Here is a 27940-nt window from a genome sequence, read left to right on the forward strand (position 1 = left end):
CCGAAAGATTGCAAAAACGTTGCATAGATCTTACATTGAAACATTGTAATATTGCATAGAAGTTGAGAAATGTTTCTGCAATGTTATTGCAAGCCTGCGGCAACGTTAAAATGTCCGCCCTCAGAAATATTTCAATGTAAGACTACAGTAATGTTACGGTGCAATGTATTTGTAATATTTAAATACATTGCTACAAATATGCAAAACGCTTCAAATTTAATACATAAACTTTGAGAACATATAAAAACATCCAAGAGAGATAAACAAAAAGATTGTGAATTTACGCAATTACAACGAGTTTTTTCTCGTCTCTCTTGGATGTCTTTATATATTCTCCAAGTTTATCTATTAAATTTGAAGCATTTTGCATATTAAAAAATTATTATCAAATTTTTGCTTTTATATAAAGAAGGGAACTATTAAACAATTTTCTGTTATCTTAACAGAATTAACATCGCTATTTTATAAATTATTTACAAGTTTAAGAAATGATGATTAAATAATTTAATTCATAAAAATTAAAATTTTATTTATATAAATATTAAACTCCATATCTTAAGTAGACAATAAACGGATAATTTTAACTTTTTTTTGATAATTATTTGTCCGATTTCTGAACACTCAATTCAATATCTGAATTTCCTGCGTTGGGATTGTATCAGACAAATTAATCTGATAAAAATAGTTATTATACCTTTAATATTACTAACCGCTTTTTGCAAGCTTTATATAACCATCGTGATTAAAACTTAAATACGGGATAGATAACACAACGAGCGCCGCATAGTGGTAAACGTACGAAGTAGCGATTATCAAAAAATGTCTTTTGTAATGTTTTTGAAATGTTGCTGTAACATTCTCATAAAATATTACAATTCGATATTCCAATAATGTCTCAACAATATTTCATTGCAACTTGCAAGATTGTAACATTGCTGCAATGTAATTGCAATGTTCTGTGCTGTATGGGTTATGACTTAATATATACTGGCTTTGAGGATCCTTATTCACATCATGCGCCATCGATTCGAAATTTGTGTCTCAGTAAATATATTTTTAAAACTTGATTGTGCATTGTGAGTAGACATTTACTCAAATTTTTGAAGGATATTCACAGGTGAATATCCTCCAACTGATACTCACCGATTTGAATGAAACTTAACATACTTATTAAACACCGAAAAACGTTAAATACGTGTTTTTTTGTTTCGGCTAAACACGATGTTTAGGGGTAGAAAGCACCCCTCAACCCCTGGAGGTGGAAACAGTTATGGCTAATTATTTCTGAAACGATACATTTTCTGAAAAAAGTGCTTAGGACCAAAGTTGTAGAGTTCAAAGTGATACACTTGATGGCGACCTTGAAGTCGACCTTGAGGTCGATTTTCAAGGTCAATTAAATTTGGAAATAATTAGCCGTTGCCGGACTTTGACCACATCCTGTATCTATAATCAGTAATTTTATGCGTTGACTCTAAATCTGTCTTCAGAATTGATTTGTTGCGTTATTTTTCTAAAAAAAGAAAAAAACCTGTCGTAATGGGAAAATAGGCGCAAATTTATAGAAAAAATAAGAAGGAGAAAAAAGTTTTGTAAGTAACTTCAGAATAGAAGTAAAGATAAGAAAACATAAAATGTCACTCTAATTATAAGTTAAACATTACCTTCATGCTATATTAGAAACTTTAAAATTTTTTTAAATTTTTATTGCTACTCTGGAGTTATCCACAATATCTTTTACTCTTTATTTTGTATTAGGATTTCATTTGGACATATGATCAATTATTATTTTCCCGACTGTCGTTGAGCAAGCATTTTCCAAAATTACTTCTTGATCAGTTATTTGCTATGAGCTATCTTGCTCGTGAATTTCGTTCGAATATACTTTCAATTATCATTTTCACATCTGTACTTGGGCGAGTGTTCATTGTTTATAGTTTTACGTCATCAAGTGCATCACTTTGAACTCTACAACTTTGGTCCTAAGCACTTTTTTCAGAAAATGTATCGTTTCAGAAATAATTAGCCATAACTGTTTCCACCTCCAGGGATTGAGGGGTGCTTTCTACCCCTAAAAATCGTGTTTAGCCGAAACAAAAAAACACGTATTTAATGTTTTTCGGTGTTTAATAAGTATGTTGAGTTTCATTCAAATCGGTGAGTATCAGTTGGGTAGTGTTACTTGTTAGTATTTCCGCGGAAACTTACGCCAAAGATGAATACGCGCACAAATTCCAGAGTTTTTAAATTTAATAGAGCGTGTTTGGACATGATTAGTCGTCGATTATGAATATATATCATTGAGGACACGGTCTTAAATAACTCTCAAAAGGTTTTAGTCGTCGCTCGTTGTTTATTAAACAGTTATAACTAACAAAATAAATTCAATACTAGAACGTAATTTTTTGTCACCATGTACATTTAAGACATAATTATGAAAAAATATATTTTATTTCGGGAGAAAAACTGCAAATAGTATGCGACAATTTTGTTGTACTTTCTTATTGATTTGTTCAAAACTTTTCTGTTATCCTATTGTTTATTCAAGGCCGTCGCGTTGGCCATAAGTGCCCGGGACAAGAGTCAACAAGCCCCACTCCCCTTTAGAAAAAAACAAACCTAAGTTTGGTAAATGTTTACATTAATTTACACCTCACGGATCGTGCAGATAAAAATATTGCTTCTCCACGTAAAGCGAGATTCAACGTAAATCTATGTGTCTAGTTTTTTGATAGTGGAGCCCCCCACAGGGGGGCGGAACATACTGTCTTCACGCATATACTTTTTAATGCAAAGTAAGATTTCACCTGGATTTACAACTTTCCACTTTATATTTACGCATTAAAAAGTATATGCGTGGAGACAGTATGTTCCACCCTCCCTGCGGGGGGCTCCACTATTAAAAAACTAGACATAGGTTTGCGTTGGACCTAGCTTCGTGTGGAAAATCGGAAAATTCAAAGAGCTTCGTTCCCGGAAATGTAAACAAACACTTTTTCCACGTCTGTTTTACACAAATACAACGTAAACAAATTTTGTTTTTCCTTATTTTGTAACAGAAAAAGCATTAAAACTATGAAACTTTAAAATTGCATATCTCTGGAACCAGAAGAGAGCGCCACAAAATTCAAAGTGCGTATTACTTAGGAATGTGCCCTCTATAATATATGTGAAAATGAAAACGATCCGTAAAGTGTAAATGTAAACATTTAGCCTTAGTTTTAAGTTCATGATAGAATGTAAGAAAGGAACATAAACTAACAAACATTTAAAAGTGCAATATGCAATATTAAACAGGTTGAATAATATTTTATCGCGAACATGATATATAACTCTCATGCCGCCCCTCGTATAAGTAATACGTAAGAATACGTAATAACACGTAAGAGGAGCGCCTCGCGGCGGGCCCTAGCTCGTGGCGCCCGGGGCGATCGCTCCATTCGCCCTCGCAATGGCCCTGTGTTTATTGATACGATTCTTTGATTAATCATTTCTATCAACTTTTTCCTTATTCCTCTATTGCCCTTTATATTATTTTTTTATCAACTTTAGTAAAATCCACTTATAAGACAAAAAAAAGTTAAATTATTTTTCTTAATTTTATTTACTACTCTTTTTATAATGTATTGTAGAGAAAGTATACACATATATATTGTCTACTATACTTCTCTGAATCTTGCTTGCATTTCTAGTAAAATTGCCTTTCTTTCAACATTCTCTTTGCTCTTTAGTTCTTCTGTTAATCGATATATACAATTATACAATATCGATGTATACAATATATACAATTATATGTTATGTTCATTAATGAAATTCCCCTATAATTTTCCACTTTGTTTTCATTTTCTTTTAAAGATTATTGATATGTATACGTACACTATTCTCTATCTCTATAAAATATCTTACTGAATTACAAGAAATATAATTGAAGCTGAAATAATATTATAAAATATTACAAAATAAATTTTATCTGAATTTCTTAGTTGAATTGCAATTACTGGAATAATGTCACGATTATGAGATTGATTCTCAAAATCCATTTATTGAATTGCATCACTTCTCAAAACTGGTTTCAATTGCGACAATGATTTCCATGGCGCGACTATAAATTTACAGAAACGCGACTATAAATACGAATAATTTAAGGAAAAAATGGATTGAAATCCAACGCTATTAACAAAGAAATCAATAAATGAGCATTTAACAATAAATAAATAAAATTTGATGAGCATATAAATAGAAAAACATTAAATCAGATGTTTTAAACATCTAATAATTCTAATCATCTTTTTTTATTAATACATTCTTAGTGGAATTGACGTTTATGAATTATCCTCTTCTTATTAAATTGATGTTGTAGATAGATGTGTGATAAAGTACCATTCGAGATATAGTTTTTTCTATTTTTTATAATTTATTATATTAACAGATAGTTTACATCTTCTCCGAAATTATATATCAAATCATAATCACAATTAAATATAAAATATATGTTTATGTTATATTTGTAATAGTTGTATATTGAGATACTTTATTGTCTAAAACTCTTTCGTATTCTCAAAGATAATTGCATTTGCTCATAGAATGCATCTCAGCAAAATTCTTTATATATGTACAAATGACAGATTTAATAAGATCCTCCCCCTACTTGTATATATTCTGTTAATTAGCATCAGTAAAAAATAATATATGATAATCATATCGAGGAAGTAACATAATTTTATCCAAATAAACTCGATGCCGAAACCAATACTACAATTGTTTCATCAAAGTGCCATAATTGTTTCAATAAAAAGATAATCTCATGTAATAAGCGTGTTTTCAGCTTTAGCTTGGCTTGTCAATGGCTTGTCAACGCGTGGTGAAGAAGCTTGCGTAGATCATGCGCGTTTATATCCGCCGACATTCTTCAAGTTCAAGCTCAAAAGAAAAACCGGTAATGCGTTTAACATGACGTATGTAACATATGTTGTGTCCATCTGGTAACCATAGCAATTTCAAAAGCCTCGACATTCCGCCGCTTGGCTGCTTTCACCCCCGCGCGAGGAAAGGGGCGAAATCTTTACCTCCGGCAAAAGTAATGCACACACATACGCACACATACACACGCACAACCTCGCGAAATGTGTACAAGCCCATAAATAAGAGACATTGATGAGACGATATATGTGCGTGATATATAAGTATTGTTTCGCTATCCATTAGCCAGTATATGTCACACTACCGTCGCGGAAGAACGGTATCAGTTCAATCGAGAACAATTCGTTCATACAGACGTGTTCTCCAACGCAGTCCGACACGATAAAAGTCACAACTAACTACTTCGGCGTTCTAACTACTTTGATCGCTTTACTTGGATTTTGGATTCTTCTCGTCGATTGGCAACGATTTAAGGAAGATATGGCAAACGTTCTTTTCTTAAATTTTAATAAATGTCCGAAAATATTACTTAAAAATATTAAATAAACCCAAACTAAAGAAATGACAGTAAAAGTACGAATTAATCGCGGATAGTGTAAATGATCAATCTACGTCCGGTCAATCTAACGTGAATCCGAGAAATCAGCGAGATTCAACATATGCGGAATTAAAAGGCACTAGAGATCCAACATTATGTTCCACTGCATGAGAACATATTCGTGGCGATTAAATTGGCAACGCTCCTTCGAAATCTTCGGTTCTTCTCTCGTACCCCCATAAACATAACCATAGCCGAAGGCCCAGTGGCCGATCATGCCTTTTCGCATCCCGGGAATATATGGCCCTGACCGATCATATTTCTTTGAGCGAGGTTGAATCATGACCCATTCATAATTAAACGATTATCCAACCGACGCAAGGCTATCGCCGCAACTATCCTGAGCTATCGATACTGATCGATTCGGTTCCTTGCGATCAACTATCAGACGCGATTGTGAAAGCTCACCCAAAGCGTTCTGGCGGCGGCTAGTCAGATATTCTGGTGACGACCTAGCAAAAATATCAGATCTCATCTCGGGATGATCTACTTAAGAAACAAAGTATTCTTCTCGATTGTATCGCGTGCAAATTAATGGAGTAATCGTTCGAACAATCGCCTCGAAAAGTCGTTGTTCCTGAAAAGGGAAGAAAAAGATGTTATCCGATATGGCAATACTTCGAACACTGTCCATCAAAAGTCTTCCGATCTGCCTTTGCGTATCTTGAAAGGGACTCGAAGCGACCAACATGGATGATAACAAGTTGCAAGTAGACGATGACAGCCAGGTATACTTAACAAAAGTTGGTTTTGCATCCCGCGCATGTGAGAATATTTCTCATAGTGAGTTATCGTTTAATGTTCCATATACATATATACATATATATATATATATATATATATATATATATATATATATATGTATATGTATATAAGTATATTACAAACACGCACACATGCAATATTATAAAAAGGAAATCATATCATTTTATTTTAAAAACTCTCAAAGTATGCCTTGTATTCTTTACAACGAAAGAATCTATTGTAGTTACTTATTATAAATTGTAGCTTGCGAGAAACCAATAAATTTTTATCTTTTTCTTTATCAGATTATTGCAAGCGTCTCTAAAATAATGTCTTACAATAAAAATTATGTGTATACATATCCACACACACACACGCGCGCGCGCACACACACACGCGCACACAAATATATGTACATATATATATATGTATGTATACAGGTATGTATGTATATATATGCGTCTAAAATAAATTAAAAATGTAAAGCGCGAACATAAAAAAAATAAAGAATAATGCAAAGCATTTAAGAAACACATATGTTAATGATATATCTAAATAGCTTATATCATGATATCTCTCACTTATTAAGAAAATTATAAGAAAAAAGATGCTTTTAAATATCTTAAATTTTTATATATATTATCGAGTACAAGCTATAATATTTATTCAGTGTAATAAATCTCTCCCAAAAAACTTCATTTTCGATAAATACGATTGCTTAATCGACTTAAGATATACTTCATCCGAGTATTTTGTTTATGGCAAACTTATTTCTGTCTTTTACTAACAATATCGTCGATGCAATTATAAAATACAAACTCAGGAGATGATTTATTGCGATGATTTTTTTATTACAAACGAGAATATGAACAGGATAACGTGATTACCGCTAAAAGCTATAAGCGTCTAAATAATTTCAGCACAGCCGAAGGCCCAGTAGCTGGGGCACCTTTCTTCATCCAGATGATAATAGCCCAGTCGAGCATCAGTTCAACGACGAAAAATCAAGCGGTTCGGGAAATACCACTTCTCGTACGTCTTCAGCAAAGTCAACATCTACGAAAAATGGGTCAAAATCGCCGGAATATAACTGCTCCGTCTATTCGAATAGGGAAATCGTTTACGAGCTCGACAAAAACGGAGGAACGCCGGCAAGTATCAAGAGAAAATTGTCGAGAGCCAGTGTGATCCATCCGTCCGGAACGACTCTGATCACGCAGGATGCCTTCGGTGAGAATTAAATTCGATGAAAAAATAAAACGCTCGTATATTCAGACGGAACCTTATTTCAAGGTCCCTCGTATAAGATCAACGCGAGTATACGCTTGGTATAGCATACCGGTTATCAACATTTTTCGGCAATCCTCGCGTTTTTTCTAAAATTTCACGCCTTACATAATGCAAATTAATTTTAGCCTCTACTAATTTTAGATTTTCATTTGTCTCGCGTTTTAATAACGGAATTTGCTGGACGTAACGCGATACGATCTACACGTATATAAAAAGAATAAAAAAACTAGAGGAAACTCGTGGAAATGGAAACTAACGTCTATAATAGCAATAAAGCTATGTCAGTAAACCACGATCAATATGCGTACGAATGTCAGCGTGTCACGAATATCGGATATTAATAATGCAACGTTTAAGACTTGGCTCACGATGTTATAAGAGAATATTCTATATAAACGCTTCAATTCCTCATTTTTTTGCACTTTTTTGCAAAAGTATGTTTCGTACTTACAAATACTTAACAATTTCAAAATAAGAAGCACTAATTTTGAAAAAGAGGTTTTTACAATATATATTAATTGTCTCTCACAAACATGTTTATTCATATTTTTTTAGATTATACGAATGAAAAATAATATACTCTATAGAAAATTTACCATCAATGCAATAGGTTCTAATCATCCGCACTCGATATTTATAAGTATCAATCATTGTATAATATATAAATAAAATTGGCATTTTTATTCATATATTATATAGAGAGAAAGTTGCAGAATCACAAAAATAAATTTATATTTTTCCAAATTTGTTGATTTCAAACGTTAATATTTTTTTATAGAAACTATTATTATCGAAGCCTTTTATTATACACACACATTATATACTTATGCATACAGAGTGGCTTACCAAAAACGAAACAAGATTGTTTTTGGCATTTAACTTCATTTGTTCGAAAAACGCTCGAACAGGTCAATTTTATTGCAAGGGGAACATGTTAATTGGCTATTTCCGTTCACTTCAATCCTAAAAGGAGGGTTAATGTCACCCTAAAAATTTTGCCAAAAAATATGCCTGTTTTATTTTCGCCATGCTGTATATAGACACGTATACATATATTATATAAAACAAAAAATGTATATTAGATTGTGTTAAGTTTTCAATTGATATAAAGTTTATTGAGGAGCAACAATTTAGTATATAATAAAAGTAGAGAAATTAAAAATTGAAATAAAAAACTAAAAATAAAAAAGATCCTACAATGTCTGTGTTAAAAAATACACGTTGGATTGAACGATTGAGAGAATACATGAATACCTTTGTAGTAGTTTCCTAAATATACGACACTATTAACGTAATAAAAAAGGCGGTAATAATTAAATCAACTTGAAAAAAACCGTGCATATGATTATGGTAATTTTGTTTAAATTGGGCAAGGTCCTAAACTCACGGCACCCGCTACCCCGGAAGTCAACTCCTCGTTACCGGATACGCCAGTCTCGCTGGATTTTGCCGAAACCACCGGGAATTCATTGCCGGCGAAGGAAACGGAAACAGGAATCGATTCCGAGACACTTTATTTTCGGTGAGTAGTTGCGGCCACATATATATGTCACGAGTTATTTTAGATTTTCTTCATGAAGCACTTGAGTGTATAGGTGCATATATAGATGGACATACAGAGACATCTTCAATTATTTTTCTTTCTGTTATGACAAGCTTAATACGATTCTGCGGAATGTTAGCAATTGTCTTATTATTTTTCTATTGTTACGTGAACCCCTTATAAGCGAATAACACGAGTGTAGAGAATATAGAAAATCATTTATTTCCGAGTCTCATTTATTTTTAGATATTCTTAACGCAAAAACATATACGCGCGCGAGAAAAAGGATTATTATTAAATTAAGTCGTTTTTTCTTGAAACGATTTCTTACAGGAAAACTATCAAAGCCTAGTATACGTTTCCTTTTTTTCTGTTTCTAAACTGTCATATTTATATTTTTCAACAATTAAATACTGATATCAGAATTTATATAAACTTGGTTAGTGTTTAATTAATTTACTCATCAGAAATCTATGATTTGTGCATTTGTTACTTGTTTGTATTAAATCGGCTTTTATAAAGTTTTTGCAGTTTTGCCAAAATTTTCTTCTGTCTTTTTCCTGATAAATTACATAATCTATAAATAGCAATAAATATATTTTTTGTAATAATTATATTATTCTAAATGTTTGTAGGGATTTCTAAATATATACTATTTGTTGATGTAGACTGTATTTATCTTTTTGTACAGTGTGTTTTTTTTCTTTTAATAAATATGCCTCGGATACACGCGCACGAAAATGTCTTGCATTAAAAATTTTAGTTTCGAAAAATAAAAAAAATGTCCGTAAAAGTAATTTTACTTTTATAAATAAAAAAATATACAATTTTATTGTACAAGAGCAAGAGAAATTTATATAATTCAAGAATTTATTGCACTGTGTTTTTCTATATTTTCACTATGTTTCTATCAGTTTTCATTGAGTATGTCGGTTTTAAGGATTAATTTCTCAAACTTTGATCTGCGTTCGGTTTAATTTTTTTAAAGCTATTTGCTTAAAAGAAAAGTTTGAAATCATACTATCAAAATTGTGATACAATATAATAGAGAGTAGTCTCTAATAAATATTTGAAAATATAAATTTTTATTTTAATATTCTTATTTTTATTTTAATTTTTATTTTAATATTTAACTTCTTCAAGAACATCGATACATTAAAAAAAAATTTGGTAAATGTGCATATTAAGGAACTCACTTTCAATGATCTTGACAACATATGTCAAGATTATGATTTTAAATAACACCCAAGAAGTTTCAGTCGTTGCTCGTTAATTAAAAAGTTTATTAAAAAGTTATTAACAAATAAATTGTACGATAAAAACGAGTAATAAATCCGATAATCTGAACTTCTCTGATATGAAGAATCATGAATTTTTTTTTAAACTTTATAATAAACAACGAGCGATGGTTAAAACTTCTTCAATGTTACTCAGGATTATAACCTTCACATATTTCGTCAAGATCAAGGTCATTGAGTGTGAATTCTCTAATATGCATATTTACCAAAAATTTTAGTGTATAAAATTTGTTTATAAATAGTTATAATCAATACATGTATTGATATAATTATTTGGCGCTATTACTTGATTCAATATGATAATTTTTAGCGACGGCCATCGAAGAATCGATATGGTATTGGTCTACCAGGAAGAAAACGAAGGAGTCATGACTGAAATAGAAGCTCGTCGGAGAGAACAGAGGCGGGTCTTTCAACAGAATCTTTTAAAAGAGGGTTTGCAACTGGAGCTGGAGCCGAAGGAGAATTCATTTGATGGAAAAACATATTTCCTAAAATTACATATACCTTGGAAAATAAAGGTGCAATATGCGGAAGTAATGAGTCTGAAACTACCCACAAAAAGATTCAAGACCATCCCTATGAAGACTTGGGTACGTTTTTTTTAAAGCTAGTCACTCGTATTGTATTTTATATTATAAATGTGATATCCGAATTGAAAGCAGGGTACAGACGGTGCCAAAGAAACATCAAAGTTCTTGAAGAGATGGAGACGATGGATCCAATGGATACGTAAAATACATACTTGGGACACGACAAAGTATCCTGAGGAACCGTACTTTTATGACTATATAGATTCCGGCGATCTTGAAGAGAAGTAATATACATATATATATATATATAAGGTGTTCCAAAAAACCATGTTTTTTTAATAACAGATTCTTTGGCCAATTTGCGAAGACAGTTTTTCCTCTTAGTTTATTTAAATAGAATTATATATATATATAAAATATGTATATGAGTGTTTCAGAAATACGTAGTCAAACTTTAAGAGCATATTCTACTCATTATGAAGATAAAAAAAGTCATATAAACATGGGTGCGGAAACGCTACCTTTCCAAGTTATAAACATTTTTTATTTGTAACAGACTTTAAGAACATTTGAAACTGTCAAAACATAACAGAATTTCATTACAGAAATTACTGGAAATGATTTCCTTCCGCATTAATGTATATCTCGCATCAATGTCGCATGGATTGTCGAAGACGTTCAAAATTTCCCTATTTGTCATACGAAGCTATAATACGATTTCGGAGTATTTTTACAGTAGCGACAAGAATATCATAAATAAAAGTCTTAATAAGATGTCCTCATAAATAAAAATCCAAAGGATTTAAATCGGGAGAACGTGCAGGTCAAATGATGGATCATTTCCAATCAATAATTCATGAAACATGATGATGCGAGACATTGTCCGATGTAAATAAAAAATGTTTATAACTTGAAAAGGAAGTGTTTCCGGACCTACGTTTATATGACTTTTTTTCATCCTCATAGTGAATAGAATATACTCTTAAAGTTTGGCCACCTATTTCTGAAACTTTCTCTCTTCCCCTCCCCCTTTCTCCCTCCTTCTCTCCCTCTCTCCCCCTCTTTCTCTCTCCTTCTTTCTTTTCCTCTCTTCCTCTCTCTCTCTCTCTCTCTCTCTCTCTCTCTCTCTCTCTCTCTATATATATATATATATATATATATATATATCTCTTTCCCCTTCTTTTTTAGTTATTTTATATCTTAATCTAACATATTTTGATATAAAAAATAAAATATCTCGTAAAATATTTAGTTTTCGATAATCTTACTGTAATATTTTTATGTACAGACTAATGAGATAAATCAGTGTAAAAACAAACAAATAATTGTTAAAAAAAATATATTGTCAATAATTATATACTTTTTCTTAAAAACAATTTTTTTATACCAATTGATTTGTCTCATTATTCTGTACATAAAAGTATTACGGTAAGATTATGGAAAACTAAATGATTTATGAGATATTTTATTTTTTATATCAAAATATGTTAGATTAAGATATAAAATAACTCAAAAAGTACTTAATGAAAACATACTTTATTATAGAGTTTTAAAAAGGTTTTGACAAGGGCTATAAGAATATGTAATAAAAAATAGAGGTTTCTATTTAAAAAAATTCAATGTGACCTTTATATGACCTTAACAATGCCATTTAAGGTATAACTAATATTCCTATCTCCTTTTTCCCTCAGAATCAAACAACTTTTGTCTAAAAAGTTTCCTTCTAAAACTTACAAGTTTTGAGATATTTGCGTGTATTGATTAAAATAACTTACCCTGTATTACAATTTTCAAGATCATTATAACGGCAAAGACTGAAAGCTTGCAAGAAATGATCATTTCCCTCGACATTCTTGCTGAAGAAAGATCATCTTCAAATTGGCCAAAGTAAATATTCAAATGACATCCGATGGTTTTGGGGCACCCTTTATAAAAACCGTGCGAAATAGAATGTTATCGTTATAAAACTTTACTGTTGAATTTAATATAATTTTGAAGGTTTATCGTAAAGGAAAGAGATAATGCTTATACGCCTGCTCAAAGATCATTAATAGTGATGCAAATATTGTTACGAACAAGATATGATGAGAACCACGAGAAATCTGGTATTCGCAGACTTCTAGCGGATGGAACGTATCTCGATTGCTTTTCATTGCATGAGGGTCCTTACAATAAACCTATGGGGAATGGAGAAATTCTCGATAGATATCTATTGTATTTGATATGGGCAAGACCCTCGCAATGGTACTATATATACAAGTTTTAAAGTATTTGACATTGCATTAAGATTAATTATGTTTTTTCATATGCTCTCAGGTATAAGAAACAACCGTTATGGTTAATACGGCGATATTTCGGCGAGAAAGTTGCTCTTTACTTTGCGTGGCTAGGATTTTATACGAAATGTTTATATGCGCCGGCAATGGTCGGACTTTTGTGCTTCTTTTATGGTCTTGGGAGCATGGAGGGAAAGGATAATGTACCCAGCAAGGAGATTTGCGATTTTAATATAGCTGGTAAATTTCTTTGCATATCGCATTTGCCTCGAATTTCGCATGATCGAAAAAGAAATCGTACTCCATCTTTATTTTAACGTTTTAACTAATATTTGTAATTTTATGTAATTGCAACTTTTTAGGAAATATCACTCTGTGTCCTCTTTGTGATAAAGTTTGTACCTATCAGAAACTCGGCGATTCCTGTATATTTTCGAAATTGACTTATCTATTCGATAATCCTGCGACTGTTTTCTTCGCCATTTTTATGTCTTTCTGGGGTAAGACTCAAAGAAAGAAAAAAATACTTTCTTCTCCATTCTAGCATTCAGCGTGTTTGTGTTTTAACATTAGTATTTTAATATATGTATGTATATATATATATATCTTTCTTCGATAATCTGACGTAACGCAGCTACTACGTTTCTCGAGCTTTGGAAACGACGACAAGCCGTGATTGTTTGGGAGTGGGATCTCCAAAATGCCGATTACGACGAAGAGCCCAGGCCCGAATTCGAGGCATCCGTTAAAACGTTCCGTATAAATCCCGTAACAAAGGAAAGAGAACCATATTTACCCGCATGGTCTAAAGCCATACGATGTTTGGCCACAGGCTCGATGGTATTTTTCATGGTAATTATATCACACGTATCTCCGCGCGTTTTTCGCGCGTTTTACAGTATTATTGTATAATTTTACACTATTCCCTTTCCCTTTTACATTTACATATAGATATGCGTGGTCCTCGGGGCGGTCTTGGGGACAATCGTGTATCGCATTTCGCTGGTCGCCGTTTTTTACGGCGGCGGTGGTTCTTTCTTAAAGAGACACGCAAAGATATTCACTTCCATGACCGCCGCCCTCATTAATCTGGTGATAATAATGATACTCACACGGATATATCATCGATTGGCAGGATGGATGGTCAATCTGGAGAATCCAAGAACGCAAACGGAATATGAAGCCAGCTATACGTTCAAAATTTTTCTATTCGAATTCGTCAATTTTTATTCTTCCTTGATTTACATCGCTTTTTTTAAAGTAAAATATATAGAAGTACAATAATAGATGATACATGTACTGAAAACATCTTAAAACTTATATCCATTGATCTTAATTTTCAGGGAAGATTTTTCGTTCATCCTGGTGACGCGGACGCAAGATCCTCGGAATTTTATCGCATCAAAACAGATGTATGCGATCCCGCTGGTTGCCTCTCAGAGGTCTGTATTCAACTTGCAATCATAATGGTCGGTAAGCAATGCTTCAATAATTTTGTGGAGATTCTATCGCCGAAATTGTGGAACTGGTGGCGCAAGAGAACACAAGTGGCGGCGACAAAGAATCACGATAGAAGGTATACATGTTGGGAGAAAGATTATCAGCTTCAAGATCCGGGAAGACTAGCTTTGTTCGATGAATATTTAGAAATGAGTGAGTATAATTATTCTTGCATGCACACAAGGAATCCTAAAACTACCGAATATCCTTTTAATAGCAAATTCTTCGGAATTTTCTTCTATTTGAAGATAATTTTTCCAAAAATCATCAATAACTTCGATAAATGATCAAGAAAAAAACATTTTTTTTTTCACAAATTGAGTTTTGTGGAATCAAAAAGTTTACAAAACTATGTTTTTTAATTATTTTCAAGTAAAATCCTTAAAGCTTAATTACGATATAATAAAAATACATGATAGAAGAAATTTAAGATTTGCAAAAAAAATAATTTCTCTTTTTGCTAAGGAAAAATTGATTCTCAAAGGAAAAAGTTTAGGAAAAAATGATTAAAAAACTTTCTATCAAAAGAACATTTGATTGTTTTGGAACACTTTATATATGCTATGTATACTTTATGGAGAAATATTTTTTTGCGAATATTTAATTTTTCTTTCTGCGATGTCTGTTTATAGTTTTGCAGTACGGATTTGTAACGTTGTTCGTAGCGGCATTTCCGTTGGCACCGCTATTCGCTTTATTAAATAATATCGCCGAGATAAGACTGGATGCATATAAAATGGTGAAGGAGGCCCGACGACCGTTGGCCGAGCGAGTAGAGGATATTGGCGCCTGGTTCGGCATTCTCAGGGGTGTTACTTATGTGGCAGTCGTATCAAATGTACATATAGAAATTCCTAGAATTCCATACAAAAAAGCAAATCGCAAATTGCATCGAAATTGCAAAATATACATACACATCGCGTTTCTCCGTGTGCGATTTGTGTGTTTATGTGTGTGTGTGTGTGTGCGTTTTATTCATTTGCCATCATTTTAAACAAAATTTATAGCTTATTATTCCATCCATTATAGTTTATTATTTTATCCATTATTTACTTACCATCATTTTGAACAAAATTTATAATTATTTTCCATCATTTATATCCATTCCTATTTCTTATCTACTTTTGTTATTCTAGATAAAATTTATAATCCATTATTTATATTGATTTATCATTATTTTAAACTAAATTTATAATTTATTCCATTATTTATTTATATTTATATGTGTGTGTGAAGCTAGCATATCATTTCATAAAAGATCATAAATAATTAAGAGTTCTGGCTTTATTTTCAATAGTTCTAGAGTTCTTGACAGTTTAAACACTAAACTATATACCATACTGGAACGCGCACGGCTCTGCTGATTGGCGGCCAGAAATATGGGATTGCAAGAGTTGTTACTTCTCAGATCTGTTCTTGTCTATCTAACTACGTCGACCACGTGATCAGATATATTATCTGTTCTAAAACCATTATCATAGCTTGATGTGCAGTTTTTTAAGATACACTTTACCATTTTTCATATTTATTTTAATTCTTTGCTTCTTAACGTTTTCAACCATCTAGCAAAGTAATAAATATTTGCGTGGTATCAAAGAGCGCGTGTGATTTGATATGATTGAGTGGCAGGACGATGTTTTCAGTCATGATAGTTCACGGTAAAAAGAGACAGCTCTGAAAAGCTGCAGCTATCCTTTAGTGGCCGCAGTAGTAGTGGTGGGCGTTCCGGTGTGGTACATAGTTCAGTGAGTTTAAACACATAGTTCTAGCGATTAAACCAACGAAAATGCCTCAGGACAAACTGATGTGCCAACTTCACGCAGCATATTATTTTGTCCTACGACATTTTCTTTATCAATAATTGTTCAAATTTAAAAGATTTATAGTTCTATATGAGTTCTAAGAAGATTTCTGCCTTCTAAAAGTAAAAAATATTCATTAAAATAAAATAAAACAATTTTTTACCCCAAAATTTGTATTTTCGAGTCTAGAGGTGATATGCTGGCCGTATTTCAAGAGTTCTAATTATGATAAAATAGTTCTGGACATGTACATAGTTTTTCCTAAGAGTTCTGATGAAGGAAATAATTAGAAAATTTTTTAAACAATTATTTTACCCGCCAAACTCGGATTTTCGAGTATAGAGATAATATGCTGGCCGTATTTCAAGAGTTCTGATTATTATGAAATAGTTCTCGTGTAGTTCTGGACATATACATTGCTTTTTCAAAGAGTTCTGATGAAGGAAATAATTAGAAAATTTTTTAAACAATTATTGTACCCGAAAAACTCGTATTTTCGAGTATAGAGGTGATATGCTGGCCGTATTTCGAAACATCTAATTATGATAAAATAGTTCTCGTATAGTTTTGGGCATGTGCATTGCTTTTCCAAAGAGTTGATGAAAGAAATAATTAGAAAATTTTTTAAACAATTGTTTTACCCGAAAACCTCGTATTTTCGAGTATAGACGCGACATGCTGGCCGTATTTCAAAAGTTCTAATTATTATAAAATAGTTCTCATGTAGTTCTGCACATGTACATTGTTTTTCCAAAGAGTTCTGATGAAGAAAATAATTAAAAAATTTTTTAAACAATTATTTTACCCGATAAACTCGTATTTTCGAGTATAAAGGTGATATGCTGGCTGTATTTCGAGAGTTATGATTATTATAAAATAGTTTTCGTGTAGTTCTGAGGATATACATTGCTTTTCCAAAAAGTTTTGATGAAGGAAATAATTAGAAAATTTATTCTTTTCAAAAGTTATTTTAAGTTATTTGATCTCAACATTTATTTTCTTGTTTATTTTTTCATTATCTTTTTATTTTTAATTTACATAAGAAAAGAACGTTTTGCATAAAAGATATATTTATGATTTATATTATCATATTATATATTTGAAAAACAATTTTATTTTTATAATTAGACATTAAATTCTAATATTTCTTTTATATTACATATAAAAAGAAAGAAACTCTAATTAGAAAGAAACTTAAATTTAAATATATTTTGTTATTATTATTCTAATTACTATTATAATATTATTATTATAATATTCTTATATAATAGATATATATATATTATTCCATATTATTAGCTTTTACTAATTTAAATTATTTGAGATGTTTTTTAGTTCTGAATACATACAAAATATATTGGGGAAAAAAACCTAAAACCAAAAAAAGGTTAGGTTAGGTCAGTGCATGCCACAATCTGCACATTTCGGCCGATTTCCGAGAGTCAACGCCTATCGCGCCCCCCTTGCGTCTTGAGATCCTCAACTAGCAACCGTAACCAAGCGCGCGGCGCTCTGCCTCAGATACGGTGCATCTATACCGCGAAGCCGTTCCGTACTCCCTTACTGCCAAATATCAATGTTTTAAACGCAATCTTTTTAGAATTTTTTAAAATAATTAATTCAAGAATAAAGTTTCAATACTCGATTATTAATTACATTTACAATATAATAATTCTAAAAATATTACGTTATTCTAATTTATATAATGACATCATATACTGGGGATATCCAACAGTCTATAACTTAAATAATATCGTTCATAAGTATTTCGTGCTTTTAATAAAAGCGTCTTTTATAAAACTTTAAATTTACAATTATTTATTAATTTAAATATCGGAAAGAGTTTCCGCGCGCGACACATTTAACAAATTTAATCTATCGAATATAATTTAATAATATTTTATAATTATTATATCGTAAATGTAATTAATAATCGAGTATTGAAACTTTGTTCTTGAATTAATTATTTAAAAAAATTCTAAAGAGATCGCGTTTAAAACATTAATATTTGGCAGTAAGGGGGTACGGAACCGCTTCGCGGTACAGATGCACCGTACCTGAGGCAGAGCGCCGCGCGCTTGGTTACGGTTGCTAGTTGAGGATCTCAAGACGCAAGGGGGGGGGGGCGATAGGCGTTGACTCTCGGAAATCGGCCGAAATGTGCAGATCGTGGCATGCACTGGGTTAGGTAATCTCGTCACTTCCACGTCGTTAGTTCCGGGTTACACAAAGGATGAGATAAACTTTTGTCGGAGAAAATTATTGTTCAAAAAAAATTTTAATTGTTTTTATTATTAGAACTCTTTGGAAAAACAATGTATATGCTCAGAGCTACACGAGAATTATTTTATAATAATCAGAACTTTTGAAATACGACCAGCATATCACCTCTTTATTCGAAAATACGAGGTTTTCGGGTAAAACAATTGTTTAAAAAATTTTCTAATTATTTTCTTCATCAGAAATCTTAGGAAAAGCAATGTACATGCCCAAAACTACACGAGAATTATTTTATCATAATTAGATGTTTCGAAATACGGCCAGCATATCACCTCTATACTCGAAAATACGAGTTTTTCGGGTACAAGAATTTGACGTCCACGTCCACGTCCACGTCCACGTCCACGTCCACGTCCACGTCCACGTCCACGTCCACGTCCACGTCCACGTCCACGTCCACGTCCACGTCCACGTCCACGTCCACGTCCACGTCCACGTCCACGTCCACGTCCACGTCCACGTCCACGTCCACGTCCACGTCCACGTCCACGTCCACGTCCACGTCCACGTCCACGTCCACGTCCACGTCCACGTCCACGTCCACGTCCACGTCCACGTCCACGTCCACGTCCACGTCCACGTCCACGTCCACGTCCACGTCCACGTCCACGTCCACGTCCACGTCCACGTCCACGTCCACGTCCACGTCCACGTCCACGTCCACGTCCACGTCCACGTCCACGTCCACGTCCACGTCCACGTCCACGTCCACGTCCACGTCCACGTCCACGTCCACGTCCACGTCCACGTCCACGTCCACGTCCACGTCCACGTCCACGTCCACGTCCACGTCCACGTCCACGTCCACGTCCACGTCCACGTCCACGTCCACGTCCACGTCCACGTCCACGTCCACGTCCACGTCCACGTCCACGTCCACGTCCACGTCCACGTCCACGTCCACGTCCACGTCCACGTCCACGTCCACGTCCACGTCCACGTCCACGTCCACGTCCACGTCCACGTCCACGTCCACGTCCACGTCCACGTCCACGTCCACGTCCACGTCCACGTCCACGTCCACGTCCACGTCCACGTCCACGTCCACGTCCACGTCCACGTCCACGTCCACGTCCACGTCCACGTCCACGTCCACGTCCACGTCCACGTCCACGTCCACGTCCACGTCCACGTCCACGTCCACGTCCACGTCCACGTCCACGTCCACGTCCACGTCCACGTCCACGTCCACGTCCACGTCCACGTCCACGTCCACGTCCACGTCCACGTCCACGTCCACGTCCACGTCCACGTCCACGTCCACGTCCACGTCCACGTCCACGTCCACGTCCACGTCCACGTCCACGTCCACGTCCACGTCCACGTCCACGTCCACGTCCACGTTTACATCTACCTTTACATCTACCTTTACATCTATCTTTACATTTACATCTACATCTACATCTACATTTACATCTACATCTACATTCCATTTACATCTACATTTACATCTACATCTACATTTACATCTACATCTACATTTACATCTACATCTACATCTACATCTACATCTACATCTACATTTACATCTACATTTACATTCCATTTATATTTATGTTTACATTTACATTTATATTTATGTTTATATTTATGTTTACATTTATGTTTATATTTTCCATTTGCTTTTTATATTTAATTGGCATTATTTTGGATAAAATATATAATCTATTATTCCGTCTATTTATAGAGAGCGTTATTCCATTATTTCATTCATTATTTATATCTATTTGTCATCATTTTAAGAAGGAACTGGACAAATTAGCTGCATTAAAAGTTAATAAATCTAATACATTTCGAGATTCAATTCATAAATTGGGCGTAGCATAAAGCACTTCAGCCTTTAAAAATTTTAAATTAATAATTAATTTAAATTTAGGTAAAGAATTGCCTTGTAGAATTAAAATTTTTATTTTTATAAAGTTTTATATACAATTACTATAAAATTTTTGTTTTACAGTCACTATAAAAAAGTTTCATATAAGATAACAATAACGATTTTTAAATTAAATTATATTTTATAGAATAAGGCTTTTTTTTGCTTACAAATTAATTATTATATTTATATTTTAAACGGCTAAAAGTATTTTGTACGCAAGGTTAAATTCATGAAACTCGAAATATTGGATTTATTAACTTTTGACATAACTGATCCGTCCAATTTCTTCTTAAATAAAATTTATAATTATATTCCAATTTTATTCATGTTTTCTAGTAAAGTAATCAAAACATACTATGTTTTCTAATAAAATAATCGAAACATACTATTAAGTTGGTTATTTATAATTGGTTATAATTTGGTAATAATTTTATAACACATCCCGAGAAAAAATAGATTTGTATAATTATATAAGATCATATTCCTAACAGCACGCATGTTCAAAAGACGTTAAATTTGTTAAGTTATGTAAAATATTCTCTGGATGTTCTCTGAAACTCTTTTGAACATATTATTAGAAATATTATTAAATTCGGAATTTGGCGTAATATATAATCTGGCCATATACAGAGTGTCTTGGTCCACCCGTACACCCCTTTTCTTTCAAAAACTAAGCGTTTTAGAAAAAAACTTTTCTAAAATTGTATGGTTTTGATGAGAACATAAGATGGTGTCATTGGTTTGACCTTGGATGGCATCGTTAAAGTCAAGTCAAGGACACCTTTAATTTCTTAAATAGAACCCCCTATTTTTTATTGCATATTCTTATAGCTTACTTCAAGAGCTTTCCAAAACATTATAATAAAGTATTTTTTCATTAAGTACTTTTTGAATTATTTTATATTTTAATTTGAAATATTTTGATATAAAAAATAAAATATTTCATAAAATATTCAGTTTTCAATAATCTTACCGTAATACTTTTATGTACAGGATAATGAGATAAATCAATTACTGCAAAAAAAACAAATAATTGTTTAAAAAAATACATTGTTAATAATTTTCTTAAAAACAATTATTTTTTATACTAATTGATTTATCTCATTATTCTGTACATAAAAGTATTACGGTAAGATTATCGAAAACTAAATATTTTACAAGATATTTAATTTTTTATGTCAAAATATGTCAGATTAAAATACAAAATAACTCAAAAAGTACTTAATAAAAAAATACTTTATTATAGCGTTTTGGAAAATTCTCGACATAAGCTATAAAGAGGGGGGGGTCCATTAAGGAAATTAAAGGTATCCTTGACTTGACCTTAACGATGTCATCCTAGGTCAAACTAATGACACTATCTTATGTTCCCCTCAAAACCATACAATTTTTGTTCAAAACATTTTTCTCTAAAATGCTTAGTTTTTGAAAGAAAAGGGGTGTACGGGTAGTCTAGGATACCCTATATAATTAAATCTGAAATTTGACACGATTTGATCTGGTTGTATACAGGGTGTATCCTAAAAAATGGGAAGTATTGCAATGAGAGATTCGGGACACAAAAAGAAGAGAAAAAATTCATATAAACATATATCCGATATGATCGCGTTTTCAAATTATAGCTTGTTTTATTTTTCAACAGAATTAAGATAATTACGTTTCTGCATACAAAAGTCTAGCTCTGACTGCATTACCGTGATCTAATCCATAATATGTACGTCTGCCATTATTGTTTGATCAAACCATAGTAACCGTATCACTTACAACACAAATAATATACGTTTATGTTTACAAATTAACAAGACCTTTAAGTCCTTTAAATCTTGTATATAAACAACAAACCGATATCCAACTATGCTATCTTAACTCTGTTGGAAAGTAAAACAAGCTACAATCTGAAAACAAGGTCATATCGGATATATGTTTATATGAATTTTTTCTCTTATTTTTGTGTTCTGAATCCCCCCTGAAGTATTGCAATACTTTCCACTTTTTAGGATACACTATGCATATAGTAATGTCCGAAATTTAAAGAAATATGATTTCATCTTTATATAATCATATTCGTCTAGATCTGATTATATGTGAAAACAGATCTGGCCAAATATAATTATATAAAATAATATTATATCGCGCCAAATTTTGGATATTATTATACATATATGATCATACAAAATTATACATATATGTATCCTCTATACAATATACATATAATGATTCATTAAACATATATATATATATAAATATATTTTTTAGGCTTTTGTTATCGCGTATACCTCTGATTTCATTCCACGAAGTGTGTACGCATTTGTTTACTCTCCCACTGAAGATCTAATGGGTTATATTGATAGCTCTTTATCAGAATTCAAAACTTCCCATTATCGCGAGGATATGAAGAGCGACGTGGAAGACGAACATCCGGAGACATGTCAATACAGAGGCTATAGAAATGGTCCGGATAATCCCGAAGAACCGTACGGCCTTAGTCCGCAATACTGGCATGTCTTCGCCGCACGTTTGGCCTTCGTCGTTGTTTTTGAGCATGTTGTAAGTATGCGATAAATACGTTCCTTTCATTGACGAAGTGAAACAATTTTTTTGACAGGTTTTCGCACTTACTGGTATTATGAGCTACGTTATACCAGCCGTACCGCATTCTCTGGCGACTCAACTACAACGCGAACGATTGATCGCACAAGAAGAAAAGTACGAAAAAGAGATAAAGGGAAAAGAGGACGAAGATGATTTGATTTCGGTTTTGAGAGAAGCTGGTAGCATCGGTAGAGGAAGCTGGGCTAGACGATTCAGCAAACTAAGCGACGTTATAGATGTTCACGGTGATGTTAAGCACAGCAGGCGCAGCGATAGCTCCACGGTATGGGAAGTACCAAAGTGATAATCGGGAAGAGGAAAGGAACGTTAACTCTATCACATACATTCCATTCATAATATTTGATTACATGTAAAAATAATAACGAAATATGAAGCCAAATATGCTATATTCTCTTTATTCCCAGAGAGTTTATAATTCAAGTTCCATATAATAAATTGACATGTTTTCAATTCTCATCTCTACCCAGATAGCAAGATGTCGTCATTATAACGTCATTTTAAGATTATTTCTCGTCATATGATGTCAGTCGATTAAATAATGACACAGACGTGATATTTTTGACGACATAATATCGTCACAGAAATAACGTCATTAAATCGTCTTTTGAAGGTTATTTACTGATCAATTAACTAATTTTGTAAATACGTCAATATTAAAATTAATATATTTATATAAGGAAAATAATAAATATGTATATTTTATGATACTTACAAAGTTTACATGATTTTCTGTTTAAAACCATTGAAAATACGGTATTATTATATTACAAAACTATGAAATATTGTTTAATATTAATAATTGAATTTGATGTGCATGTTTATTTGTGTCCAAAATTATTATTTATTTAATATTTCATGAAAAATGTTACTGCGCGCAACATTTCAAAACTTTACAAAAAGATAGTTTATACTTCAGTTGCTAATTCCTTTATTTACTGCTATACGACGCGCGATGCGCCCTATATCGTATTTGAGTTTCAGTCATGAGAATTATATAAAGCTTGCAAAGAACAACTAGCAGAAGATTAAAAATGTAATTATTCCTATCAATTTAATTTCTGATGCAATCCCGATATAGGGAATTCAGATATTAGACCAATCAATAGTTTAAAAATTGAATAGATAAATATCCGAAAAAGTTAAAATCATCCGTTTATATATATATATATATATATATATATATATATATATATATATATATGTATTTATATAAATCATGTTTATTACATTTGTAATTCCATTAATATATTTTATAATAATTCTATGTTTATTATTCTATTTAATAAAGAGTTAAAAATTCGATGGATTTGTACTATTGAAAAAACGGTAAATTTTGAGAAGTCAAAGGTTCACCAATTTTATACGTTATCTTATATTAGAGAAATGTCGTCATTTTATATCGTCATAGATATGACGTCAACGGTCTGTGACTTAGAACCGTCATGTTAACGTCATTTTTACGTCGTTTCAAAAGTGAATTTGACGTAACCAGTGACTAAAAAACGACGTTATAATGATGACGCCTTGCTACCTGGGTAGTTATTACGATACACATTTTTTAATACGTAAGAATAAGGTAAGAGTTACTATGAAATGTTTCAATATATTTTTTTTATTTTATATAATACCATATTTTTTTCTAAAAATAGTAAAACTCCCGTTTAAGGGAGGCACCTCCAATGACCTTGACATATGTTGTCAGGGTCACGATCCTAAGTAATATCCATATTGTTTATCAAAATTTATTAACAATTAAATTGTACGATAAGAACAAGTATTAAGTGCGATAATCTAAACTTTTCCGAGATTTAAAGAACCATTAATTTTGTATTAATTGTATATTAGTTGTATATAAATTTTATATTAGTTGTATATAAATATTTAAGTAAATGCGTAGGCGAGGAAAAGGGGCTCCGCGCCTCTACCCCTCTAAAAACTAACCAAACCCAAATCTAAATTTCATTAAAGAAATAAAAATATATCACAGATGTCTACTAAACTAGATATATCATAGATATACTAAACTAGATTGCTCATTTGATCTTCGGACTTGTGTCGCATGAGATTTCCGGTTGTATGAGAGAAAATGATAGCAATCCAGTGTGTATAAAGCGTGTCATGAGTCTTACTTACAGCGTCGGTATGTGTCGATCAATTAGTCAAAATAGTTAAATGCAATGCTTGTATGGATAATATTATTCAGAAAGTTTCTGATAAAAAAATAAATTAGCAGCATATACAATAACTAGTCAATTTAAAAAATAATAGAAGATTAGTATATGGTATATGTCACATGATGTTCATAACAAGAAAATTGAGCGGCGACGACCATTTTCTCTCGTACACTGGAAATCTTATAAAAGATACAAGCCGTCCTATTCCAATGGTGACATATTAGCAATCTAGTTTAATATAGATGTCTATCATATATAGGGTGTCCTATATCACCCGTACACCCCTTTTCTTTCAAAAACTAAGCATTTTAGAGAAAAACGTTTTCAATAAAAATTGTATGGTTTTGAGGGGAACATAAGATGGTGTCATTGGTTTGACCTTGGATGGCATTGTTAAGGTCAAGTCAAGGACACCTTTAATTTCTTAAATGGAACCTCCTATTTTTCATTATATATTCTTGTAGCTTATCTCGAGAGCTTTCCAAAACACTATAATAAAGTATTTTTTCATTAAGTACTTTTTGAATCATTTTATATTTTAATTTGACATATTTTGATATAAAAAATAAAATATTTCATAAAATATTCAGTTTTCAATCATCTTACCGTAATATTTTTATGTACAGAATAATGAGACAAATTAATTAGTGCCAAAAAAAACAAATAATTATTTTAAAAAATACATTGTAAATAATTTTCTTAAAAATAATTATTTTTTTATACTAATTGATTTGTCTCGTTATTCTGTACATAAAAGTATTACGGTAAAATTATCGAAAACTGAATATTTTACAAAATATTTTATTTTTTATATCAAGATATGTCAGATTAAAATATAAAATAACTCAAAAAGTACTTTATGAAAAAATACTTCACTTTTTGACACATGTTGTCAAGGTCACTGTCTTGAGTATCCTTCAAAAGATTTTAAGCGTTGTTTATTAAAAAGTTATTAACAAAAGAATTTTCACAAATTATACGTAATTTTCAGATGCCATATATTTAATAAAGTGTAATTTAGCAGATTCATTTATTTATGTGTAGTAAATCGAACGCGTGTGTGAGGGGGAGGAGCCCTGCCTCTAGGAAAGTAATATGTCAACAACTTACATATGTCGGTGGAAAAGGGATGGAACTTCTATTACATATGCCGAAAAATGAATTCTTAGTTAAAATAAAAATCAAATTAACTAATAAAGGTTCTTATGAATATATCATACGAAGAAAATAAAAGAAAATAAAATCAAGAGCCAGCGCGGTAATTTGTGCGCATGTTTTATTACAATCAAATTACATTGATATTTTGACTATGTGATAGACAGAATCACAAAAAGCGTACGTTTTGGTCTCTTTTTTTGGACTATCCTCAACGCAATTATAAAGTATATGTAATATTTTATATCAAAAATGTGACAATAATAATACGCGGAACAAGAGTGAGTCATTCATGTTGTCAGATGGTAAATGTGTTATATAATGTAATTTCGAGACAGAAAGAGACTGTCTGATAAAATATACTACATTAAAAAATAACTGGCAATATAATTATACCGAACTTGAGTGAGTCACCCATGTTGTACAGAAGGCAAATGTTATACACGGATGTTCGAGACGGAATGGCAAGTCTTTTCGTATCGCACAATACATACACAGCAAATATGAATACAAAGAAGTATTTACAAATGAGACGGCAAGACTTTCAAAGTTTTGGTAATTTATCGATTACATCCGTATATGTAAGCATAATATAAACATTCCATCTATAAAAATTAAGGCTATTTTCTTGCCTTTTAATGTATATCATTTCAGAAATTAAGCGGTTTTTAAACAAAAGTTCACTATTCATCCCAATCAAATTCGGAGTAAATTCTAATATACAATTGGTTAAAACGGATTGATTCGTCGTATTCCATCTAATATGACTACGATGCTTGGATATTCTTGTACGTAATTGTCTGCTCGTCTGACCAATGTATAGTCAGTCAAGTAAGAGCTGTTCGGGTTAACCTGGAAAAAAATTTATTGAACAAAATTTTCAAATACGTGGGTGCATACTCGATCAGAACAAAGATGCAATTGTATTAATAATGTGTCCAGTTACCACCGGCATCGATAATTGTATACCACTGGCATCTCCGAAGCATGCTTTCGACCAAGTTAACGGCATATTCATGCGGCAAGGACCTCTAAATGCGATGAATTTTTCTAGGTAACTGCTTCAAAGTAAATACTTTCCTTCCACGGAGTTTTTGCTTGATGTATGCCCACACATTCTCAATTGGATTTGCATCGCGTCCGTAAAAATTACATTGCTCCAATCTTGATCGATATTGTCCTTCGCCCAAGCGAATCGCTTCGTCACGTGCTTTTCACTTAACAAAAGTTTTTTCACTGTATTGCGCCATTTGATATCATGAGCACGGAGATGGGTTCGGATAGCTTCGTATGATATATCAAAACCTTTCTGTTTTAATTTTGCTGCTTCTTGATGCA

At 32.3% G+C, this 27940-nt stretch overlaps 1 protein-coding gene across 4 annotated transcripts; it reads left to right on the forward strand.

Moving 5' to 3' along the window:
- The first annotated feature begins 5132 nt into the window (after positions 1–5132).
- Positions 5133–26710, forward strand: LOC138934016 (anoctamin-4). Of its 4 annotated transcripts, XM_070297380.1 has the most exons (15): positions 5133–6246; positions 7183–7492; positions 8927–9074; positions 10704–10986; positions 11056–11210; positions 12925–13170; positions 13243–13442; positions 13565–13702; positions 13837–14054; positions 14154–14462; positions 14546–14855; positions 15335–15540; positions 22917–23207; positions 23266–23535; positions 26492–26710. In XM_070297380.1, exons 1-15 carry the CDS (start codon positions 6208–6210, stop codon positions 26492–26494), a joined length of 3126 nt encoding a protein of 1041 aa, XP_070153481.1. In that variant the 5' UTR covers positions 5133–6207; the 3' UTR covers positions 26495–26710. The 4 variants fall into 4 exon arrangements, with proteins under 4 accessions (XP_070153481.1, XP_070153482.1, XP_070153479.1 ...); XM_070297381.1 differs by lacking the exon at positions 26492–26710 and having other exon boundaries at positions 7188–7492; positions 23266–23912; XM_070297378.1 differs by lacking the exon at positions 26492–26710 and having other exon boundaries at positions 5134–6246; positions 23266–23911.
- The last annotated feature ends 1230 nt before the right edge of the window (positions 26711–27940 follow it).

The sequence above is a fragment of the Polyergus mexicanus genome, unplaced genomic scaffold (assembly GCF_030449975.1).
Source record: "Polyergus mexicanus isolate NDT 795.1 unplaced genomic scaffold, iyPolMexi1.0 SCAF_6, whole genome shotgun sequence".
NCBI classification, from domain to species: Eukaryota; Metazoa; Arthropoda; class Insecta; order Hymenoptera; family Formicidae; genus Polyergus; species Polyergus mexicanus.

Excerpts from the sequence above, each read along its gene's own strand:
- LOC138934016 (XM_070297378.1), top strand. The coding sequence starts at position 6,208 with ATGGATGATAACAAGTTGCAAGTAGACGATGACAGCCAG. Across the intron at positions 14,856-15,334 it reads CGATGAATATTTAGAAATGA|TTTTGCAGTACGGATTTGTA; the intron begins GTGAGTATAATT and ends GTCTGTTTATAG. Across the intron at positions 23,208-23,265 it reads TCGTTGTTTTTGAGCATGTT|GTTTTCGCACTTACTGGTAT; the intron begins GTAAGTATGCGA and ends TTTTTTTGACAG.